Raw genomic sequence first — 25,162 nt, forward strand, 5'->3', positions numbered from 1 at the left:
GAGCAAAGGGGCCTGCGCCACTGGACATGTTTGGGGGGTGACCCAGCCCAGAAAAGAGGCAGCCTCTAGCACCAAAAAACAGGAGACGAGAGTAGCATAGTTCAGCCCTTGCCGGGACGACACCTGTGATGGAGTGTGTGGGGTTCACTTCCTGGGCCGGACCGCGAGGGTAACCCGTGTTCTACTCACCCGCCCCTCAACAAGGGTCCCTCGACCATCAACTTGAGAGGCCAACAGGAAGTGCTTGAGAAGCATTAGCCATCCATACAGAGTTGAAAAGAGCTCAGACAGGGGCCAACTCTTGGCCCTAGGGCGAAGGTGGCTTTTATTTCCTTTCTCAGGAAGGGAGGGGGTGGGGAGCTTTCCCCACACACCAATCTAAGTCGGGGAGGGGGGGGGTGTGGGTGCTCCCCCAGAGGAGGGGGCCGGGAGAGCCGGAGGACCATTCAGAAGGCCTCTTCCGTGTCCACTTGCCGACCCTGGGCTGCGGGATGCGCCCGAGGTCACTGCCCTCCGGGTACTAGTTCCTGCAGAGTTGGAGGCACATGGAGGTATGCGCTGGTGTCCACGAAGAAGAAGGGGGAGCAGGGGCCCTGAGTGAGGGAGCAGGGGGCTGGGGTGGCTGGCCCCACGCCCACCGCCTGCCCAAGATGGTCACTTGCATAAGGCCTGGCTGGTGTGGCTTCTCCCAAGAGGGGCCGCTGGGGCCCGGAGGCGTGGCTCGCTCTGATGGCTGGCCCTTTAAATGTCCATCTCAAACTGTGACTCTTCACCTGGGGAGAGAAGGGGCAGAGAACCAGGTGAGCCATGGGCAAATGGCACGGCTGAACCTTCGAGAGGCCGGGAGGGGGTGCTGTTTCCCGTTCTGTCGTTCCAACAGGGAGAGCAGGGGCCAGGGGCATGCTGCCAGCGGACAGAGGGCAGGCCCAGGAATTCCCAAGCCACACGTCCAGCTGTGCTCGCTCCCCCGATCCCAGAGCAGAGACCACATCTCCCCACCGGACAGCTGACAGCCCTGTGTTCTGGATCACTTGTATTTTCTTTAACAAGAGTGAATGGCTCCTTGTGATTTGAAATGAATATAATTTCACAGACACATACTCCTTAAAACATAAAACCTTTCTGAGCACGTGTCCCAACTTCTGGGTTAGGACATGGTACCGTAACCTCCTCTGCCTACACCCGATTCCCCAGAGAAGAGCCTGACCCTGCAATACAGTAGCTATTTGGGGAATTCAGCTGCTCACTGCCGTCGCCCATCTCTCACCATTAGAATTTCCAAGTAATTCACACAGCGGCACGTTGTTTTCCTTTTTAATGAAACTGCCTTGTGCCTGACCTCCTGGCCAAGGCTGCTCCAAGGTTCTGGAGGGCAGAAGGCCTGCTCTGACCCCCCATGGGGGAACAACCGCCCTTGACTTCTGGTTATGTTGACACAAATATGCGTGTCCAAGGGCAGGAGCCTTGGTTTCTTACATCCAGTGAAGCAACATGGAAAACCACGTGCCTCCTCCTTCAGCCCACCCCATCCCAACAACCGTGTGGCCTATGAGGCTGCCACGGTGGGGTCAGAGCCTTTGCTGTGGGCCAGCACAGCTTGAGAGGCTGGGAGGGGCGAGGGTATGCAAGTGAAGGCGGTGGACAGCCTTCAGGTTGTGTTGACAGCCTCCATCCGCAACGGCCAGTCTGGTTTAAGGGGAAAGAGGACTGGAGCACCAACCACACGATTCTGTCCATCCTTCTGTCCTTTTAAAAAATACTGGTCTCTTTATTTTTGGCTGTGCTGGGTCTGGGTTGCTGCTCGCGCTTCCTCTAGTTGCGGCCAGTGGGGGCTCCTCTCTAGCTGCAGGGCTCACGCTTGTCTCTCCAGTGGCTTCTCCTGTTGCGGCTCTGCGCGCACGGGCTTCTGGAGGTGAAGCACGTGGGGGCATTAGCTGCGGTTCCTGGGCTCTAGAGCACAGGCTCCCTAGTTGGGGGTTCATGGGCTTACTTGTTCTGAGGCATGTGGGACCCTCCCAGGCCATGGATCAAGCCGGGTGTCCTGCATTGGCAGGCAGGGTGTCTACCACTGAGCCACCAGGGAAGCCCTGTGCATCACTTATCACAGGGCAGGGAACCTCGCTGCCTGGGCCGTCCTTCCTGCTGGGCTCTGTGGGTCCGTGTCCACCTCTCTTTTGCCCATGGATCTCCAAGTGCGGCCCGCTCTGGGAGGTAGGGCTCCTGACTTCTTGATGAACCACAGCCTGCAGGCCCCAGGGAGCTGGGTTCCATGCTGTCAGCAAGGCCAGCCAAGCTCGAGGGCCCAGCTGCTTCCTGTCTGGGCTTGGTTGCTGCCTTCAGGTGAAGGGTTAGCAGCTTCCAGGCTCTGCCAGTGCTTATGGTCCCTCCTCCCACAGCAAGAGCTCAGATACTCTGGCCAGCCGGTCCCTGATGCTTGAAGATGGTATTCAAGCACCTCTGCGGGGGTGGCTGCTCTCATTGATGGGGGTGGGGGGGTGGGAGGAAGGACCCAGCCTCCCCTTGACCACTACAGAAACAACTGGTTGCACTGTTTCCACGGCCTGATCCACTAGGACACCTGACATCCCTGTCGCCTTTCTGATTCTGCTGCTGCTGCTGCTGCTGCTAAGTCGTGTCCGACTCTGTGCGACCCCATAGATGGCAGCCCAACAGGCTCCTCTGTCCCTGGGATTCTCCAGGCAAGAACACTGGAGTGGGTTGCCATGTCCTTCTCCAATGCATGAAAGTAAAAAGTCAAAGTGAAGTTGCTCAGTCGTGTCCGACTCTTAGCGACCCCATGGACTGTAGCCTATCAGGCTCCTCCATCCACGGGATTCTCCAGGCAAGAGTACTGGAATGGGGTGCCATTGCCTTCTCCTCTGATCCCGCAGACGTGTAATTTCCTAGAGGGCAAGGACACTGTGCTTTTGATAAGCAGCTTCCTGCACAAAAACATCCTGGGTGTGTTCCAAATTGCTGCAGACACACAGAAATGCCTCAGGGACAATTGATATATAAAGGTTATCCAAGGGCTTATGAAAGCAGCCGCCTGGATGCCATCTCCTTTCAAACAAGCTCCCCGCTAATGAGACTATCTGATGAGGCTGAATGGCCTTGCCTGGGCTTCCTGGGCCCCTTTCCTGGGGAAAGTGGGTTCCAATGAAAGTGCTGCACCCCAGACCCTTCCCTCGCCCTCTGGACTGCTCCACGGGGCAGGAGGATCCTCGTGCTCCCTGGACCACCCACCCACCACGCCCGCTCTTCCGCTTCCTGGAGGGAGAGCCCAGCAGTTCCCAGCCACTCACCGCCTGCCGGCTTGTCCTCGGGGCTGCTGCGCAGGTGATTCTGGCTGGCTTCCGTGGGGGGCTCATCGCCTGTAGGGCTAGTGACCCCGGGAATGGTGGGCAGGTCCCGCGGGGGCGTCTTGGTCACAGGTGAGTTCCGACACTCCATCAGGAACTTCCGGTCATAGATGATCCTGGTACCTGCAAGGGGGCGGGGACACGGATAAAGCCACGGAGAGGGCCCTGGCCTGCTTTTTCCCCCGAGGCCCGGCTCCAGCAGAGGTGGCAGGCTTTCCTGCAAAAGCCCGGGCGGAGGTGTGAGGCTCACGCACTGCCTCCTGCAGCCCCGGACTCTGCTGTCGCCAAACCGCCCCATCTCCCCGGGGTCAGCGGGTACTCTACGGAGAAAGTTTTTTTTTTTTTTTTTTTTTTTAATTTTTGGCAGCACCCTACCAGTGGCTTGTGGTTAATTCCCTGCCCCTGCCCCCTGCATTGGAAGGCTGAGTCTTAACCACAGGCTCCCCAGAGAAGTCCCCAAAGTGGGTTTTTTATGCGTTTTTCAATTCTGTCCTTACACTCCCTTGGGGAATATCCAGCATCTTTTAACTCCATTTGGCAAAGAAGCAAAGAGAAAAGTAAGTGATTTCTGCACCCCACCGCCCCGCTAACCACTCCCCACCAGTTAAATATGAGAACTCCTCCTGTCTGGTCTTTGTGGAAAAGAGTAACAGGGAGCACCCCCAGCTTCACCGCGGCTCTCTCAACTCAGTCCACCTCGCCGGAGACGCCCCGCTCCGCCCAGCATCCGGTTACCCATCCTCTGTTCACGTGTCACCGAATTCAGGGTTTCTCCTCAGTCTGCCTTCCATTCCTTTAATTTTCACTCTCCTTTCTCAAGTGTCACCCTAGGGTGAGGGACCACGTCTTACAGAATCATTCACTGACCTTAAGCCTCCCAGGAGCCCTCCTATGAGGGCAGCTGCCTGAGAGATTCCTTAAAAAAAAAGGAGTGTGTTCTCAAGCACAGGAGCCAGGGAGGAGGCCTGCTGATTCACGAATAACGGTGAAGAGTGAGAAGGTGACTCCCGTTGGGGCCCTGTCTAAATCCTGATCATCTCTGCAGCCCCACTGTGGTCCTAGTAACATAACACCTCCAGAACATTCGCTACTGGCTCCCTTCTCCACAAGAAGCAGGCCCCAGGCTCAGCCTTCAACAGGCAGAGGTATCTAGCTAGAATTTAAAACTGTCTTCTTATCATTATGTTCTTTTTATAGCTATTTCTATTTATGGCAAGTGACTGGTTTTCCATATATAGCTGTGATAGCAAACTCCCTTTTAATATATACAACAGGATATAACTGAATATGGTAATGGTACATGTTATATATCACATAAACTATAATCTACATAATAAAAGCTAGGGAATTCCCTGGCAGTCCAGTGGTTAGGTCTTTGAGCTTTCACTGCCCAGGGGGTGTGGGTTCAATCCCCAGTGAAGTGAAGTGAAGTGAAGTCGCTCAGTCATGTCTGACTCTTTGCGACCCCATAGACTGTAGTGTACCAGGCTCCTCTGTCCATGGGGTTTTCCAGGCAACAGTACTGGAGTGGATTGCCATTTCTCGGTAGGGGAACGAAAGATCCCACAAGCTATGGGGCTCGGCCAAAAAAATAAAAAACAATAGATTTTAAAGGAGAGGTGATACAAAGATAAATATTAAATATGTGTACAAGTAGAATGCAAAGTATGATAAAGACTGCAGAAGAGGGGGAGGGATAATGAGGAGTTTGGGATTAACACATACACACTACTATATAGAAAACAGATAACTAACCAGGACCTACTGTACAGGAAGAGCAAAACTCAATGGCTTATAATAACCTACTGCTGTTGTTTAGTCACTAAGTCCTTTCCGACTCTTATGACCCCATGAACTGTAGCAAGAATGATTTTCCAGGCAAGAATACTGGAGTGGGTTGCCATTTCCTCCTCCAGAGGACCGAGAATCTGAAAAACAATAGATTTAGACCTATGTATAATTGAATTACTCTGCAGTATTCCTGAAACTTAATATTCAGTCCTGAATATTAATTGGAAGGACTGATGCTGAAGCTGAAACTCCCAATATTTTGGCTACCTGATGCGAAGAACTGACTCATTGGAAAAGACCCTGATGCTGGGAAAGATTGAAGGTGGGAGGAGAAGGGGATGACAGAGGATGAGATGGTTGGATGGCATCACCGACTCAATGGACATGAGTTTGAGTAAACTCCAGGAGTTGGTGATGGACAGGGAGGCCTGGTGTGCTGCAGTCCATGGGGTCGCAAAGAGTTTGACACGACTGAGCAACTTACCGGGAGCCAGGGTGAGGAATTCCACCCATGACAAGGTCATGCGGCAGAGCTCTGATGGCAACGCTAATCAGACCTCAGGTTTTCCCCCTGGAATTTCCTGAGCATCCACCCCCCAAAAATAAGAATCTGCCTGCTTTTCCACTCTTCTGACATTCTCTGGAAAAAGTCAATTTAGTCTTCTGCATTTGAAAGAGTGTTTCAATCCAAAAACCCCTCTGATGGCTTTCTAGCCTGCCTGCAGGACTCGTACAGGTGCGTGTGTGATTGATTGAGGCCTCCTGACCACAGGAGGCACACGAAGCTTAAAATCATCCTAGGAATGTAGGGGCTTCCAAGGAGTCAAAGTCACTAGAATAGGACTGATTAAAAGTTTCATTTGTTGAGCCAATACTTGCTGCCAAATTTTCATATCCTTTATGTTTAGATATAGTTGGTATATAGAAAAACAAGTAGTAGACCTGGTATTAGCAACATTAGATCTTTGAGTTAAGTACCTTCTTTGTTATAACCCACTGCACCTTTGTTCTATAGAGATGTAACTTTAGCACTTTAAGGAGATGCAGATTAAAGAAAAACACTTCAGGGGAAACAAAATTAACATTCATTAAGGAAGAGAGCCAAAAAGTGTTAACAAGCCTCTTGGCCAGAAGATAATGTAAATCACCTGAGACCTTTTGTATACAAAAAGATATACAGAAAGAGTCTGGGCTGCTAACGCTACATAATTTTGTATTACCCATTGATCTCTATGTATAATCAAAAGTATAAAAGGCCTTGAAGGACAATAGAAGGAGAGCCAGTCGCTGGACTGGTTTCCCCCATGTCTCCTCTTTACTCTAATTTCAGGCTGAATTCCCATCTGGGACGTGGAGGCTCACTATGTCTACTTACTTGTCCCGGCTTTTAAGATCCGTAAGAGAGAGAGCCCAAGGCGGGACACTCTCCAATATTCAAACGGGCGCTGGTGGCCTAATGTAGATGGTGCAAGCTCCTTGTCTGGAACTTTGTTGGTTTTCCACGTAACCCAAGTTAATCAGCCTCTTCTCTACACTTAGTTTTCCTACTACACTATTTCTTCCTAATCTAATCTTATATTAATAAATAAATAAGTTTTCCTCGCCAACTCCGTCCACCCTTCGAATTCCCTGGATCCACTGGGGCTGGACCCCGGCAGCAACTGAACTGAACTACCTGAAACTAACACAATCAACTATACATCAATTAAAAAATGAAGACTATAGGAGGATGGTGAATGGCCTCAGTTTAGAAACCAGGACGCAAGGACTCCAGGAATGTCCATCCTCATCAATAGCTCTGAAATATGTCCCTCATTTAAGGGCTCTGCTGAGCGACATTCCAACAGCTGACATTCGTTTCTCGATGTTGAGCACTGCCTGTCTACTAACCCCGGAGACAGGAGAGGGATGGATGGGCTTGCATCTCTGAGCTCTGATGTGAGTTAAGATTGGGCTCCTGGTGCTGAGGAGGACCCACAATGCTGAAGAGCAGGGGGTGGTGAGAGAGACCCAAGGATGAACTTTGCCTCCTTGCTCGTGTTGGCCTGGTCTAACCTCGGCCTGGGCCAGGTAGCCACCTGGGCTTGCTCTCCTGGTCTGGAGCAAATAATGCTGAGGTTGGCAGCCCTGCCCCTCATCACCAGGAGAACTACAGTTCAGAGCTCATGTTTTTAAGGGGGAGGGGTGGACAGCAAAGGACACAGACCTGGGGCTGTATTTTAGGCCCTACTACCAACCAGCCCTCTCTGGTGGCTCAGATAGAATCCACCTGCAGTGCAGGAGACCCGAGTTCTATCCCTGGGTCGGGAACGTCCCCTGGAGAAGGAAATGGCAACCTACTCCAGCATTCTTGCCTGAAGAATCCCAAGGACAGTGGAGCCTGGTGGGCTACAGTCCATGGGGTGGCAGAGTCCGACACAACTGAGAGACTATCACTTTTACCAACCAGCCGGGCAGCCCTGTGTCCCTTCTACCTTTGGGCCTCACCTGTAAGGGCAGTTTCCTCACCTGTAGCATGAAGGGCTGTGTGCCGACATGCCCAGTGGGCTCCAAATGGACAGCAGCAGTGCCCTCTCTGGAGGAAGGGCATCCTGGCTTCAGAGATGGGCCCATTTTTCTCTGTTTCTTAGTCATCATGGCGTGGGCACCCTACCCCCTTATCTCCTTCCCACCCGCCACCTTGGCATTTAAAAAAAATTTAGTTATTTTTATTGAAGTATAGTTGACTTACCATACTGTGTTAGTTTCTGGTGTCCAGCAGAGTGATTCAGTAATATATGTATTTCTGAATATATATCATATGCCTCATATTTTTTCCCATTATGGTTTATTACAGGTTATTGAAAATAGCTCCTTGTGCTATACAGTAGGACTTTTGTCTGTTTTATGTTGGCTGCACTGTACAGCTTGTGGGATCTAAGTTCTCTAATCAGGGATGGAACACTGGCCCTCGGCAGTGAAAGCAGAGTCCTAACCACTGGACCTGCAGGGAATTCCCTGTTTACCTATTTTAAATATATAAATTTGTATCGACTGATCCCAAACTCCTAATACCACCTTGGGTTTTTTTGTTTCTTTGTTCACCACAGCATAGAGCGACTGACCCTATCAGAGCTGAACCTGAGAGCTAGAGATTTAATCATCTCAAAAAAGAAGTTGGAGATCAGCAGCTTCTGAGGTTCTTTAAAGGTCACGAGCCCCCAGTGGTTTTGTTGTTTGTTTTTTTAACAAGTGTGGTAAAACAGAAATAACATAAAACTTGGCATCTGAAGTAATCTTAAATGTACAGCTGAGTTGTTTAAGTACATCCACATTGTCATACAACTCATCTCCGGGCCTGTTTTCATCCTGCCAAACTAAAACTCCATCCAGGAAACAATCCCCGCTCCCCAGCCGGGGCAACGACCACTCTGCTTCCGTCTGAATTGGACTGCTCTGTTGCGTTAGTCACTGAGTCGTGTCCGACTCTTTGCGACCCCATGGACTGTAGCCCTCCAGGCTCTTCTGTCCATGGAATTCTCTGGGCAAGATATACTGGAATGGGTTGCCATTCCCTTCTCCAGGGTATCCTCTCAACCCAGGGATGGAACCTGGGTCTCCTACATTGCAGGCAGATTCTTTACCATTTGAGCCACCAGGGAAGCCTGGACTGCTCTAGGTATGTCATGTAAGTGGAATCTTATAGTATTTGTCTTCTTGCAATTGGCGTGTTTCACTTAGCATAATGTCCTCAAGGTTCATCTACATGGCTGGACTCTATGTGGGAATTTCCTTCCATTTAAAGCTGAATAATATTCCATCGTGGGCTTCCCTGGTGGCTCAGTAGTAAAGAATCTGCCTGCCAATGCAGGAGACTCAAATCAGTCCCTGGCTAGAGAAGATCCCCTAGAGAAGGAAATGGCAACCCACTACAGTATTCTTGCCTGGGAAATCCCATGGACAGAGGAGCCTGGCGGGTTACAGTCCGTGGGGTTGCAAGAGTCGGACATGACTTAGTGACTAAACAACAATATTCCAGTGTATGGATATACCAATTTTGTTTACCCACAGACATTCAGGTTACATCCACCTTTTCATTATTGTGAATCATGCTACTAGTGTGCAAATATCTTGATAATCTCCTTTCAATTCTTTGGGGTACATACACTGAAGTGGCCTCCAGCATTTTAAAAATCAGTAATTACACTTAAAAGAGAAAAAGAAATAGCCTCTGCCCCCTCTATCCTATGGCTAAGGCACTTATTTAAAAATAAAAATCCTCACTTGAGCTAATACAATCCATAATCTAAATGCCGGTAGGGGTGGCACCTTAAACACCCACCCCTGGACTTCCCTGGTGGTCCAGTGACTAAGGAAGACTGCACTCTGAGCGCAGGGGGCCGGGGTTCAATCCCTGCTCAGGGAACTAGATCCCATATGCTGCATCTGAAAGGTCCTGCATGCCACAATTAAGACCCAGCACAGCCCAATAAATAATATATATTAAAAAAAAAAAAATACCCACCATCAGAGTAATTCAGCCAGAGAGGGAGGGTGTGTGTGGGGGATAGACAAAGGGGTAAACAGTGGTGTCCAGAAAGTCAGCTGACAAGGCACCGAGCCTGGGATAAGACCACAAAGTCACCACTGACTGGCTAATTTGGGGCCTGTGAGGAATAGGAGCTGGAGATGGAACCGCTTTGGCTTTTTAACTCTTTCTTCTTCTAAGCCTTCATGGGGCCCACCTCCGTGGCCAGTGATCTGGAAATTCCCAAAGCCTCCCACAGATGAGGCAAACCTAACCAAACACACACAGGCCCGTATTGTTGAAAATAGGAACCCCTGGCCGACGAGGCTGCAGCGCAGCCCCGGAGCTGGGACTTGGCCTGCACACGGGGACAGGAAGTGGGGACCAGCAGGGATGCTGAGGACCCTATGAGGCTGAACAGTGGCAGCCAGGGGTGCTGGTCTGCTGTGGTCCTCTGGGGCGCGTGGGTGTCACACTAGGCAGCCCCCCATAACACTCTTTAGCTGAGGACCCACTTCTACTCCGTGCAAGGGAAAACAAGCCCCCTCTACAAGGTGTCTATGTGAGCTTTTGAGGATCTGGGCAGCTTCCAGGAGGCAGAAACAAGACGGGTTCTTCCTTCTGCTTCTCTTACAAGTCATACAAAACACCAAGAACTAGAAACAGAAGCACCTGTGCCCACCTGGATGCCAACGGGGCTCCAACTGTTCTCCACATCACGATATATGAAGACAGAAAGTGAATGGAGAAATGGCTCTTTTTTCCCCTTTCCTCTTTTCTTTTTTTGAGGGGGGCCTCCCTCTGTGGCATGTGGGATCTTAGTTCCCCAACCAGGGGATGGAACCCAGGTCCCCTGCAGTGGAAGCACAGAGTCTTAATCACTGGACCACCAGGGAAGTCCCAGGAATGGTTCTAACAGGGAGGAAAAGGGGGACAGCTAACGGTAGGAAGGTGGCGGTCGAGGTTGTAACAGCAAGCAAGCGGGGTCGAACCCAGGAAGTTTTGGGAATTAGAGCCATCAAGGAAAAGGGGGCTGGGGGCTGAGAACAGGGACAGGTGCCACCCGTCTGTCACCCAGGAGGAGGCTAGGCAGGCAAAATAAGCTGACCTCCTGAATGGTGGCCTCAAATCCTTTGTGCTCCTCTGCTTCAAAATAAAGAGCAAAGATAAAGACCTACAGAGACAGATTTTGGGAGGGGGTTATCTCAAATGAAAAAAAAACCCAAATAGCCACTAGATTGAGTGCTTTGGTCTCTGGAACAGACAAGGGGCTTCTGGCCAGGTCTTGAGCAACTCCTCACTCTTAAATAATAAAGGGAGCAGAAGACAAAAAGATAACCAATTAGAGACAGTACCCAAATCCTGGATAAAAGGAAATCAAGAAAAAGAGACAAGAGAACTTGATCAAAAGAATTACTTAAAAGATCAAAAGAATTAATTAAATACAAAAAAAAAAGAAGAAGATACTTTTGCTGAATTGAGAGAGATGAGTCTTGAAAGACTACTTGACTATCCAGTGCAATGAATTAAAAACCACCAGCTTAAGATTCATTGTAAATCATGAAATCTTCCAGATAGGGTTGAAAGACAACAGGTGCCCACTGAGGATTGGGAGTAAGAATGTATCAAAATTTTCAATGGTTACATGGAAAGCCTGAAGACAGTGGGTCAAATGCCTTCACTATCCTGGGGCAAAAGTCATCCTGACCTAGTTTCATACCGAGCCAAAAGAGGAGCAGGGATTGAACCCCGGCCCCCTGCGCTCAGAGTGCAGTCTTAGTCACTGGACCACCAGGGAAGTCCAGGGGTGGGTGTTTAAGCTGCCATCCCTACCGGCATTTAGATTATGGATTGTATTAGCTCAAATGAGGATTTTTATTTTTAAATAAGTGCCGTAGCCATAGGATAGAGGGTGCAGAGCCTGGCAGTCTGCAGTCTATGGGGTCGCTAACCAAATAGAAGGAGAACAGAGCCATCTGCAGAAAGTGCCAGGAAGATGGAGTCTATAAAATCAGAGAAAGAGCAGAGGCTCCTGAGAATCCCATGCCCGCAGCTGTGTGGCAGGTCCCGAGTCACCAAACTGCTCAGAAAAGAGGGAAAATGTATGGAGAAATGCAGAGGTCTGACTGTGAAACCATACTGAGAGGCACTTCAGAGGGGCTGGCGGGTGTGGGAAGGCTCACCTGAATGAAAACTAAGCACATTTTATTTTTTTATAGTTACACTTTTCAAAATTGTTCTTTTAGCTTTAATTAACACATTGTATTAGTTTCAGGTGTACAGCAAAGTGATTCACATGTATCTCTTCTTTTTCAAATTCTTTTCCCATTAAGGTTATTGCAGAATATTGAGACTATTACAGACTGTTGAAGAAAGAGGGCGGCAGAGGATGAAATGGTTGGATAGCATCACTGAGTCAATGGATATGAACTTGGGCAAACTCCACAAAACAACAAGGGACAGGGAGGCCTAGCATACTGCAGCCTATCAGGTCAAAAAGAGTCACACATGACTTACTGATTGAACAAGACTGTTGAGCAGAGTTCCATGATTTCAAGATTTGGGTACTGAGCATATTTTAAACTAAAGAAATTAGTAATGCTACTTAAAAAAAAAAATTGTAAAAAATGGAAATGCTATCACTAAAATCTACATGGCTCATCAAGAATCATAGTATTAAAAACAGTAAATATGTAATTAGAAGCAACCTGTGTCCATCAACAGATGAATGGATAAAGAAAATGTGAAATACATATACACAATGGAATACTACTCAGCCATAAAAAAGAATGAAAATTTTGCCATTTGCAACAATGTGGATAGACCTGGAAGGTATTATGCTTAGTGAAACAAATCAGAGAGAAAGACAAATATTCTGTAATTGCTTATGTGTGGAATCTAAAAACAAACAAATGAATATAACAGCACAGAAACAAACTCACAGATAACAGAACAAACCTGTGGTTACCAATGGGGAGAGGGAAGGGGGCAAGGCAGCGGTAGAGGATTAATAGGTATGAATTACTATGTATAAAATAAGCTACAAGGATATATTGCACAACATTGGGAAACATAGCTATTATTTTGTAATAACTTTATTACTTTTATTATTTTGTAATAACTTTAAATGTATGATCTATAAAAATATTGGGTCAGTATATTTTACACTGTATAATGTTACAAATCTCCATTCATATTTCTTCAGGAATCCTGTCTGATCCCTTGAATCTATTTGTCACCTCCACTGTATAATCATAAGTGATTTGATTTAGGTTATACCTGAATGGCCTAATGGTTTTCCCTGCTTCAATTTAAGCCTGAATTTTGCAATAAGGAGTTCATGATCTGAGCCACAGTCAGTTCCAAGTCTTGTTTTTGTGGACTGTGTAGAGATTCTCCATCTGAAGACTCTTAAGAGTCCCTTGGACTGCAAGGAGATCAAACCAGACTATCCTAAAGGAAATCAATCCTGAATATTCATTGGAAGGACTGATGCTGAAGCTGCAATACTTTGACCACCTGATGCAAAGAACTGACTCATTGGAAAAGACCCTGATGTTGGGAAAGATTGAAGGCAGGTGAAGAAGGGGATGACAAAGGATGAGATAGTTAGATGACATCATTGACTCAAGGGACATGAGTTTGAGCAAGCTCCGCGAGATGGTGAAGGACAGGGAGGCCTGGCAGGCTGCAGTCCATGGGGTCGCAAAGAGTGAGAGACGACTGAGCGCGCATGCGCACACATGCGCATACACACATACACGCACGCGCACACACAACTTTGACTTTAAAAAAAGAAGCACTAAGGGACAGGTTAAATAAACTATGGATCAGACCCACAGTGCAGTGCAGGTACTACTTGGAATAAAGTGTACACTGTCTGGGCTTTCTCTGTGGCTCAGTTGGCAAAGAACCCGCCTGCAATGCAGGAAACCTGGGTTTGATCCCTGGATTGGGAAGAGCTCCTGGAGAAGGAAATAGCAACCCACTCCAGTGTTCTTGCCTGGAAAATTCCACGGACAGAGGAGCCTGGCAGGCTGCAGTCCATGGGGTCACAATGAGTTGGACACAAATGAATGACTAAACCACCACCACACGGGCCACACACACACACACACACACACACACACACACACATCACAGAACTGTATTTTTTGTTTACTTATCTGTGGGGGTGAGATAAGGATTAAAGCAAGGAATACACCTTTTATACTGAATAATTTTAAAATAAAAAAATACAAGGATCTGTGTGTTAGTTGCTCAGTCATGTCTGACTCTTTGACATGTAATAAAGATACAGGGATAGTAAACAAATAAATAAGGATATAGGGTCAGAATCTCCTTTCCTAGTAAGTCAAGTTAAAACTGCCATGGTTGGAACAAGACAGATTTCCCATGTCCTGAAGGCTCTCTGCTGGGCTGGGGAAAGAGTGGTGAGCTCCCCCTTCTAGCATCTCCAGGCCGTGTGCACCAGCCCTGTCCATGCTAGACTCCAGGAACTGTATTCAAGGATCAGGACAAGCATTAACAACCACCCACACAACTGCCAACCTTTGCTCAATCACATGCCCTGAGAGTAGGGGTGATGGGTCATATATTCCCTCACTGAACCCCTCTGGACCACAGCAAGCCAGGTGTGACGGATGCAAGGGACCATTAGATAACAGGAACAGCCCCCTGATCTACACACGCTTTGTCGGAGAAAAACCTGGAAACAAGTGTGTGGAGTCTAGAGACATAGATGGGGACTACAGAGGGGCAGGGAGAGGTCTACCCCGTGTGTACCACTGGCAAAAGGGGATCCAAGCCCCCCGACTCTTAACTCGAGCCGGAAGCATCCTTGTCACCCCAGTTCTGCACTGACCCAGAGTGGGGGGTGGTCCTTGGATGATCCAGACGGGAGGGACTATAGGTGCAGAGCCACGGAATCCAGAACCTGCCTCCCACAGGGTGGGGGCAGAAGAGAGGTGAACCTTGCCCCCAACTCTTCCAAACACTTGTGTAGCTGAGATCCTACTGGGTTCTGAGTTCAAGGGTGTGTCTCGAACTACATGTAGAGAATAGCTGAGGCTGTCTTCCAACTGGAAGCCCATGTAAATGCATCACCCTGAGTCCAGCTGGCTGCCAGAGTTCCCGGCTACGGAGAGAGGTGGGTGGGGACAACATGATGGGGACAGGGTGTGAATGCCTGCTGTTCTTATTACAGCCTAGTGGTTAGAAGCCCAGCTCTCCCGCTTGTTGGTTCTATCCATTCTGGGCATTATTGCTCCATGTTTCTGTGCCCCAATTTCTTCTTTCTCTTTTATTTATTTATTGGCTGTGTCAGGTCTTAGGTGAGGCACGAGGGCTCAGTAGTTGTGCACGTGAGCTTAGCTGCCCCTTGAAGTGTGGGCTCTTAAGTTTCCCAACCGGGGTTCGAATCTGCATCCCTTTCACTGGAAATTCTTGACCACTGGCCCATCAGAGAAGTCCTCGTGCTTCGATCTCTTCCCCTGAAGAATGGGGGTGATGGTGATGATGGCAGGTCAAGCCTCCCGGGGTCACCACGTGGGTCAGCACCATGGCTCACACAAAGTCAGCCCGAAACAAGCAAGTCCTCAGCATTGCCACGACCAGTGTGACTTCAGTTATATGGAGGTAAAAAAAAAAAAAAAAAAAGCTGGGATAAACCAGAGGGGAGGTAAGAACCCTGAAAAGAGACTTGGAGAGAAGGGGGTGGGGTTGTGGGGGGAGGGTAAGGGCATTCTCCCTCCTGTTTTGGTCCACAAAGAAACAGGCTTCAAGTACCACCATGAGCTGTGGCATGTTCGGTAACCAGTGTCATCTGGGATTTTACATTCCAGGTATGCACCAAATGCATGATTTGTATTTTTTCTTCAGGCAGGCTTTAGGGGTGAGAACAGCTTGCTTGAACATATAAAGCAAGGCACACATGCCCCGGGGTCTGGTTTCCTCGCCTGTAAACAAGGACTTGTTCTGGGCTCATTCAAACTATTTTTAAAGCCCCAACCCTAGGCCAGGCTTTAGAGATAATCTCTCCGGTGCGTTCCAGCTCTGATACCAACCATTTATTTTTAGGATCCCCTTGTGGGCAGGTGCTTTTAAATTGAAAGTGGTGCAACTAGCTTGGGGACGGGAGGCAGCAGTTCTGGGCTCAAAATTGGATGCGACATTGCACCAGCCCTCACCTCCGAGTCCCAGTTCTTCACTCGGTGAGCATAAAAGCCTCACAGGAGTGTCAGGCTGTGAAAATCATAGTGCCATGTGAGCCCTGCCTGCCACAGCCTGACTTGCTAGGTCTCCGTGGACCCCCATGAGGGAGACACCTTATTCTGAATTCACAGGCAGGAAACTGAGGTTCAGGAAGGCCAGCCCCTTGCAGCCATCCCAAGATAGACCCAGCCTGTCTCGCCTCCTACCCTGAAGACCAGCCTCTGTTTACAATGAGCCAGGCAGCCTGGGCCCCCATGCCAGCCAGCTCTGGCCAAGGGGAAGCCACCAGGGTCTTCAGATTTCTGCCTCCTCTTCCGCCTGTTTGAGGACAGGATGTTCCCCGGGAGGGAGGCCTCCTACATTCCTCCTCCATCTCCCTGCGGTCCAGCCCCGGGGGCCCAGAGGCGGCTGGATGCGGCTCCTGTAAGTTGAGACGAGACGCTGGTCCTGCTTTCTTCCCAGGCCTCCGCTGGCAGGAACGCACCTCCCAGGGGCCGAGGACGTGAGGCCCAGCAAGAGTACAAGCACGGAATTCCTAGAACTGCTGTTCCCCTTCCAGGGGCGGGAGAGCATTTCATAACAGGGTCAGACAGAGGGCTGAACGCCTGTGCTGGGACGCGGGCCAGTCGCCCGGGAGAAACCCATTGGAACGAGCGTACGCTCAGCTCAGCAGCAGTGCCTGGCTGTTTCTTGCAGGACTGTCTGCCTGGCAAGCCCAGCTGACTGGCCGAGGAGTGGGGGTTGGGGGAGTAACTTGGTAAAGAAGCAGAGCTCCCTCACTCCAAGACTGACCTTCCCCTCCCACCCTGCCAGCTCTCCGGGGAGAACCAAGACCCCTACAATCCTCAGACTTCCCTGATGGTCTAGTTGCTAAGACTCCAGGCTCCTAATGCAGGGGACCCGGATTCCATCCCTGGTCAGAGAACTAGATCTCGCAACTAAGACCTGCCACAACCAGATAAATAAATATTAAAAAATAATAATAATAACCCCCCAACCCCCGAACAAAGACCCTTTAGGGGTCTTATGAAGGCCCTGGAGTAACAAAGGGACCATCAGCCAGTGGCAAATGGCCCTTCCTTCAGGTCCCATGAGGGAACAGGCAGGCTGATTTGAAAATTAAGCAGAAGGGACAAAGTTTCTCCAGAGACAGAACAAAACAGCTGACAGACTTCTAAGGCTGGCCAAGCTCCTCCCCTTTCCCTCTGCACCTGGCATAGCCAAGTAAGGCCGCCCCCTGAAATGCACTACCAACAGTGAGTGCCCTTCTGAAATATACCACCCCCCTTGCTGCTGGAAAGTGAAGGAGTCCTGCTTTTTTGTGTGAATGGCACGCCCCCAAATTCACATGCTGAAGCCCCAACTCCTAGTACCTCAAAGTAACTGTATTTGGAGATAAGGTCTCTTAACCAGGCTATTATGTGAAAATGAGACCGTTAGGGTGGAGCCCTAAAACAATGTGCTGGTGAGCCATTCTACAGAAGGATCACACCTCGGAAAGGGGCAGCAGGAGGCGGCCTCTGCAGGCCACGGAGGGGGCCTCAGCAGAAACCAACCTGTCCACACTTGGATCTTGGGCTTCCAGACCAAGAAGAATATAAATTTCTGTTGTTTAAACTACCTGGTCTATGGATTTGGTTACAGGAGATCTATCAATCCACACAGGCCCATTGTCCCCTTTTGTTTGGGAAAGAGAAGAGGGAAACCCATTCACACTCCTTAAGGCAAGAGAACCAGTTCTGCAGCCGCCACTTCATTGTGCATGTGCTGGTGTGATCCTGCCCACACCAGCGGTAGTCTCCCTCCCACTCACCTGTGGACCCCTGGGCTCAGACACCTGCCTCTTGCCAGTACTCCAGAAAATCAAAGATGTTCAAATGCAAGTGCTGGGCAGAGGAGGCCATACCTGAAGCCTGGCCATTTGAAGGGGAAACAGGAGGTAGGCTGGGTGGCAGTTAGTACGCGTCACACCAACTGAATATACGGCCCAGAGCCCTGGCACCATGTCCACCTGTGTGTTTTGCTTTGTGGAGGTGAATAGAAGGGCTTGAAAGCAGGACATGGGATCCATGACTCAATGTTTTCAGGAAGGTGTCCTCTGTTCTTAAACCAATAGTCAATAAACACACAGGCTCGTGATTCCTGTCTCCTACACCTGGCTGGATAAAGCACAAGCTGGCATCAAGACTGCTGGGAGAAATATCAATAACCTCAGATATGCAGATGACACCACCCTTAATGGCAGAAAGTGAAGAGGAACTAAAGCGCCTCTTGATGAAGGTGAAAGGAGAGTGAAAAAGTTGGCTTAAAGCTCAACATTCAAAAAACAAAGATCATGGCATCCAGTCCCATCACTTCACGGCAAATAGATGGGGAAACAATGGAAACAGTGAGAGACTTTATTTTCTTGGGCTCCAAAATCACTGCAGATGGTGACTGCAGCAATGAAGTTAAAAGACACTTGCTCCTTGTAAGAAAAGCTATGACCAACTGAGATAGCATATTGAAAAGCCGAGATATTACTTTGCTAACAAACGTCCGTCTAGTCAAAGCTATGGTTTTTCCAGTAGTCATGTGAGAGTTGGACTATAAAGAAGGCTGAGCACCAAAGAATGAGTGCTTTTGTATTGTGGTGTTGGAGAAGACTCTTGAAAGTCCCTTGGACAAACCAGTCAATCCTAAAGGAAATCAATCCTGAATGTTCATTGGAAGGAATGATGCTGAAGCTGAAGCTCCAATACTTTGGCCACCTGATGTGAAGCACCGACTCATTGGAAAAGACGCTGATGCTGGGAAAGACTGAAGGCAGGAGGGGCGGGGGACGACAGAGGGCACGATGGCTGGATGGCATCAACGACTCAATGGACTTGAGTTTGAGCAAGCTCCAGGAGATGGTGGAGGATATGGAAGTCCTGGCACACTGCAGTTGCAGAGTCGGACAGGACTGAGTGACTGAACATCAACATCTGGCCCTGGCTCTGTTGGCCACTCAGCAGGACAGGCAGTTAAATCCCCTCAAAGGACTGTCCTTTGAGGCTTGACCCTTGCTGAACATCGTCTCAAAGCATGGCCCGCATAAATCCTCCTACCCCTGTTTATACCCAGCTTCTCTCATCAAAGGAGTCATTTCCCTTCTCCTAGAATCTGGGCTAGCCTTGCGGCTTACTTTGACAGATAGAATACTGTGTAGGTGACATACTGTGACTTCTGAATAAAGGCCTTAAGCGGCCTTGGAAGCTGCCATGTAAATAACTCATATTCTGAATGGTGTGAGGCCATGAGGACAGAGAGAGAGCCCAACCTTCCAGCTGTCCCCAGCAATACCCAGACAGGTAGCTAAGGCCACCTTGAAACTTCCAGCCCAGGACAATCCAATGGCCAACTGTATGCAGCCAGATGGGTGGGCTCAGGCAAGATGATCAAAAAATGCCCAATTTGCCCAAAGAATGAAGAGAAATAACAGATTGTTGTGGTGGTGGTTGAAGTTACTAAGTTTGGGGGTTGCTTGTTACACAGCAGTAGCTAGCTGATACAACCTTGCTCATCAAGACTAGATCTCTGGGTCTAGTATCTGAGCTCTCCCTGTGAACCCTCATGGGCATAGGCAGTGGATTACAAGGCCCATGTCCTAAGCATCCAAATGCCATGGGCAGATGTCACCTATTTCTGCTGAGTCAGCAATACTGGATGCAAACAAGTCAATGAAGACCATGAATCTCCCAGTGTCTGAGACGTAGGCCCCAACACTGACTAGTTCACTATAAAAAGTCACCTCCTTCCACAGTCTGCTTCATAATAACTTGGAATAATACTGGGATAAGTGGGAAAGTTTAGAGAAAGTTAGCTTCTGCTTCTGGGACATTCCAAGATAAATAGCTATACCTGTAACTAAGAGGACAGAAAAGAAAATTTAAACATTCTTATTAAGCCAGCCCAGACCCAGGCCTAGTAGTAGAGACACTAGGTCACCCTGAGAATACTCTCATCACAGGAGTTTTTCACCCCTCACCTTTTAGACATCTGATGTGGCTGGCCACACCACAAAGATGAGTAAGCCATCTCTGAAAGAACTTCCTGTCTAATCTAGGGAACAGATATGTAAACAAAGACATGTGAATCATTGTTGTGAATCACAAAAGAGGAAGAACACTGGCATGGATCTCAGTAAAAGGAGAAAGTAACATGTTTTTCGTACATACATTTGAACACTGAAGAATCAAGAATCTATGTGTACAAATGAACACTTTTCATTCATTTCACCCTGGGAAGCAATCCTTGTTTCAATAATGCTGCCTTTTCCTAACTTGACGTCAAATAAAGTCCCTGACAAGCAAATGCCTCGCTACTTTATACCGATAGTCAATACGGCACCATCCTGCTGGCCCTTTCTCCAAATTTGGTAATGAAGGACTTTTTTTTTGCTCTTTCAGGAAAAGAACAAACAAACCCCTCTATCAATAATGAGGCCTTGCCACCCTTGAGGATATTGGGGAAAAAAAAAGTGAGGTCTGAAGGCAATTCATATCCAACAGCTGTGTTTACATTGTTAGAATGTAAGGCCAACCACGCTGGCTACTTGGAGTGGGCAAGTCTCATTTAATATCATGTAAGGCTTCCTTGGTGCCTCAGAGGTTAAAGCGTCTGCCTGCAATGCGGGAGACGCAGATTCGATCCCTGGGTCGGGAAGATCCTCTGGAGAAGGAAATGGCAACCCACTCCAGTATTCTTGCCTGGAGAATCCCATGGATGGAGGAGCCTGGTGGGCTACAGTCCACGGGTTTGCAAAGAGTCGGACACGACTGAGCGACTTCACTTTCACTTTCAAGTTTTCAGGGGTGGGGTGAGTGTCTGTCTAATTACTTTAGATACAACTCTGATGGTTATAATTCTATTTCAGGTGTGTTCATCTTTCTAGCTTGCAATGGAAGACCTCGAGGTCACACTTTATCTTCCAATGCCATGGCCGTAAGATTAGGAAGGCTATGGGTGCTCTACACCAGGGTCCCTGCCAGTCTTTAACGAAGCACTTAGTATGGAATGTTCTAAATGCTTTAAAAGGAAGCTCGGGTCAGTATAAAGAGACCCATTATAGTTCCTCTTTGCCTTAATGTCAATGTCAAGTTCTCTTGACCTGTAATAAAGAAGCAGTGTAACTGAGGCCTGGGGACACTGGCCACGCTCCGGCTTCAGTGCCCAGCCTACCCTATCCTCTTCCCGGCACTCTCTGTTCCAGCGCCAGACTGGGAGCTGCCCCAAGGTAAGCTTCCTGGGCGCACGCTTTGTTTGTCTAACCAAATAGGATGCCAGTAACACCTGCAGTCCTAGCGGCTTACCTCTGATTAACCTTATCCAGACCCAGGGCTTGGGCACGACTACCACCCAAGCCACAACTCCTGTAGCTTTGGGTCAAACATCCAGTAAGGAACTGGGAATGTAGAGGTTGGTGGGGGAAGGATGGATGAAGGGTTCTGACCCACTCAAAGGTTCTGGTGGTTTAGTGTTACTTAAGACTTTTAAGACTCCACAGATACACAGAATAGACTTGTTGCCAAAGGGAAGGGGTTGGGGTGGGGAAGGTAAGGGTTGGGAGTTTGGGATTAGCAGATTCAAACTATTATATACAGAATGGATAGGCAACAAGGTTCTCCTGTATAGCACAGGGAACTATATTCAATGTGATAAACCCCAACAGAGGGACTTCCTGGTGGTCCAGTGGTAGGACTCCACGCTTCCAAGGAAAGGGGCACAGGCTCAATCACTCATCAGGAAACTAAGATCCTCCAAGAAGCATGGCACTACCAAAAAAAGGGGGAAAAAAAAACCACCAAAAAACCTAATGGAAAAGAATATGAAAAAGAATATATAACTGAATCATTTTGCTGTACAGCACAAATGAACACACTGTCAATCCACTATACTCCAATAAAGTTGGAAAAAACAAAATCATAAGATTCCACAAACTTGAGTGTTCATCAGTGACACTCTCTTAAGTAATTTTCTTATGTAAATCACTCTTCAGTTCTCCAGACATCTAACTTCTTCAGATCAGTGGTTCAGCCTGTGTAGGGTTAATGAGCATGGAAAGCAAACTGGAGTCAGAGGACTGGAGATGGCTCAAGTCATCTGCTCTTATTTTCCCCCAGGACACACACTGCAGAGCTATTCCCAGCAAGAGTGACCAGTGGACAGTTTACTCCAGTAGCTTCTGACACTATCCAACCACGCAGACTCTGCCGAGAGCCTGGCTCTCCAGAGTCTAGTTTAAAGACAGATGCCAAACCCAACCTCAAGAGAAGTTTACCCGGATGGACGCATCACCTTTTTTGTCAGACCACAGAGGAGAGCCTGGTGAGGGCTGTCACATTCCAATTCCTGAGAGCTCGGAGAATAGTCCTTACACCAGTCACTGGGAGCTAGTTAGAAATGCGGCATCTTAGGCCCTACCCCTAACCTACAGAATCAGATGTGGTCCCCAGGTAATTCATGTGCCCCCTAGAAGACTGAGAAACAGCACTCTTGACCGAAGCAGAAGGGGGCCAGGAATGACCTTTACTCATTAGGTCAAGCCCCTCTGCCCAGGCAAAGGGTTGTGTTAAAGTGGGCTTTGGAGGAAGACTCCATGCCTTGGTTGTGCAGAGGCAAGCCTGGATTCTCTGGGTTATGGACTGTGAGCTGCGTCTCCCCCGCTGGTCACTAGGCTGGTCACTCTCTAGGCTCCTGGCACTGCTAGCTTCCTTCCAGTTGGCCTCAGAAACTGTTACACTGATGCAGAAGCCCCTTGTCCCTCTCCCAAATGAACACCTTCAAAAGGAGGGAGACCGGCTGAGGTCTGCCCCAAACCGCAATTTACCAGTACAAAGGGAGAAGTGGAAGAGAGTTTCCCATTAACAGCACCCCGGGCTGTTGCTTCCAAGCTGATCCACCCCATCTAGCAACAAGGGTGCAAAACAGGGCCAGCTAAGCCTTCCGGCCTGAGTCAGTGCCCACCCTGAACACATGAAGCAGTGGCTCACACCTTCACTGGAGGGGACCCCAAAATTGTCCCGAAAGGTCCCAGTAGACACATCATAGCACAGAAAAAACGTAGTAGCATGGACTACATAAGGTCCAGCATGGAAACAGAATCTGAGTCAAAAGAGACAGCAAGAGTCACTGGGAACTTTCCCTTGGATCATTTTTAATAGATGCGGCAGCATTTTTTTCCCCTCTGCGCTTGGCGACTCTTTCTTGTTCAGTTTGGGAAACCGGGTGTTCGATTGGACCGTGGGCACGTGTTTGGGGGCCTCAGTGCCGCGTCTCACAGAAAAAGGCGGCCCCCGCTGTCCAGGAACCACTCAGCTGGCAAACAGCTCGCATGCTGTATGTTTTGAGTGAAACAAAACCAGGGCTTCGGATCTGGCTGTGCTCGCCGGGGGTGGGACAGCTGCCTGAGAAAAGAAGCAAGTGGCCCCCGACGCTGCCAGGCGACAAGGCGGGCAGCCCCGCCCGAGTGCGTGCGTCTCAGCCGGGACGCCAGGATGTGCGGCGCTTTTCTCGAGTAGTTTGGGAAGCGGCAGAGGGCGTAAAGGGAAGGGGAGAAGGGCAGGAGCGGGTGAGGACAGAGCGAGGGAGGGAGCGAAGCGGCGAGCTCGGGGATTTCATCACGCAAACGCGCGGGCAGGTTTCATCAGCACCCAGGCTCAGGAGCTGGGAGCGAATGCCAGGCTCCCGAGGGCAGCGAGAAGCGGGCCCCCACCCGCGCCAGCTCAGCTTCCTCTTCCTCATCCACGCTCCCGGAGGTCACACGGTTCCCTCCCTCCCCTCCCCCCCGGACAGAAAAACGTGTTTTTCTGCATAGCGCGGCTCGCGGCCCCAGGTCCCTGAGCAGAGAACCGCCGCGCGCCTGAAAGAACCATCTGGTCCCCGTGCCGCCGAGGCGCTGCAGGGGCAGGCGAGCACCCTCCGCCCAAAGCTGGGGCTGGGGGTCGGGTGGGGTGGGGGTGGGGGGCCTCGGGAAGGAAGAAGGGTTCTGCAAGGGTCATTGATTCCAACGTCCCATCCCACAAAACCCTTAGCCCGGCCTCTTCGTGGTGCATGGCCCACCCCGACCCCACCCTATCAGCCTCAGAACTGCCCCCAACACCCGCAAGGGGCAGCACACCTCAGCATGTGGTGGTCTTGGAAGCGTGCGTTTGTTTGCGCGTTTGTCGACGATCGGGGGAGTCAAGAGTCTCTCCCAGAAAGAAAACTCCTGGCATTGGCAGACGCTGCACTGGAGTTCGCACCCGATGGCTGGCGATCGCAGGCGACCCCCATGCTCGCTCCCTGCGGCCACCTCCCGGACTCTTACTGCCTCCCTGATACCCCGTTCCGTTCTTCCCTGTCACCGCGCCCCGGAACTCGGTCGCCCCGTCCAGCTGGCGGCTCCCGAGCACTCCCCGCTCCTGTCAAGTCCGAACTCCCACCGCCCGCACCCAGAGCCGGGGTGCAGGGGGCCACCTCCCCGGAGCCCGCGCCTACCTCCGGGGGTGGTGCTGAAAAGCGTGCCGCCGGGGGTGGTGCTGTAGTCCCCGGGGGGCAGCTGCACGCCGTCGGCGAGGACCACCCTCCGAGTGGTGGGGATGGCCCGGCTCGGGGTCTGGCTGCAGCTGCTGCCTCCGGACATGGTCTCCCCGAGCGCTGAGCCCGCAGCCGGGGCGTGGCCCTAGAGCCCCTCGGGCCTCGCTCCGCCCCGCCCGAGACCGCCCCTTCCGCCTCTCTGGCAGACGACCCTTGGGATTTGTAGTTCCCGCCGCGCCGCCGCACCGCCGCGCCTCTTACCTCTCCCCTCGGCTGCGGGCTCGGGCGCTTCTTGCCCCCAGCGCTGGCTCCTCGCCCCCAGCGCAGGCTCCCGCTCCCGGGCGGCCGGAGCCTGCGCCCGGCCCCAGTGCCTTCCAGATCCCTCGCAACCATGCCCCTAGTCCTTTCGGGTGCCCGTTGACACGCCGGCAGGGACTGGTCGAATGGGGGTGGTGGTCGCGAGCTTGCCCCGGTTAATGCCTTGCTGCTGGATCGGGGGCGCATCTCAGGCTGTGCGGGGATCCTAGCCCACCCTGGTTAGTTTCAACACTGGGACCTCAGCGGAAGGCCCCCTTCAGTCCGCCCCTGTTCCGCGTTCTAGTTCCTCAGACCAGAAGGTGGGCGTTGGTCGGTAGGTCATTCATCAACTGGTTAAACATCCGTCATGTGGCAGGGGTGGAAGAAATGGCGAAAAATACACATTCCTTCGCCCGAGGGTGGGACGAAGGACCCGGGAATCAACCACCCAGTT

At 50.3% G+C, this 25,162-nt stretch overlaps 1 protein-coding gene across 2 annotated transcripts; it reads right to left on the minus strand.

The window, feature by feature from the left end:
- Window positions 1–321: 321 nt before the first annotated feature.
- EIF4EBP1 (eukaryotic translation initiation factor 4E binding protein 1) lies at window positions 322–24,536 on the minus strand. 2 transcript variants are annotated; one of them, XM_068970994.1, is made up of 3 exons: window positions 24,373–24,536; window positions 3,306–3,485; window positions 322–773 (listed from the first exon to the last, which is right to left on the minus strand). In XM_068970994.1, exons 1-3 carry the CDS (start codon window positions 24,515–24,517, stop codon window positions 742–744), a joined length of 357 nt encoding a protein of 118 aa, XP_068827095.1. In that variant the 5' UTR covers window positions 24,518–24,536; the 3' UTR covers window positions 322–741. The 2 variants fall into 2 exon arrangements, with proteins under 2 accessions (XP_068827095.1, XP_068827094.1); XM_068970993.1 differs by lacking the exon at window positions 322–773 and adding an exon at window positions 824–1,906.
- Window positions 24,537–25,162: the final 626 nt, after the last annotated feature.

This window comes from Capricornis sumatraensis, chromosome 4, assembly GCF_032405125.1.
Source record: "Capricornis sumatraensis isolate serow.1 chromosome 4, serow.2, whole genome shotgun sequence".
In the NCBI taxonomy this organism is placed as follows: domain Eukaryota; kingdom Metazoa; phylum Chordata; class Mammalia; order Artiodactyla; family Bovidae; genus Capricornis; species Capricornis sumatraensis.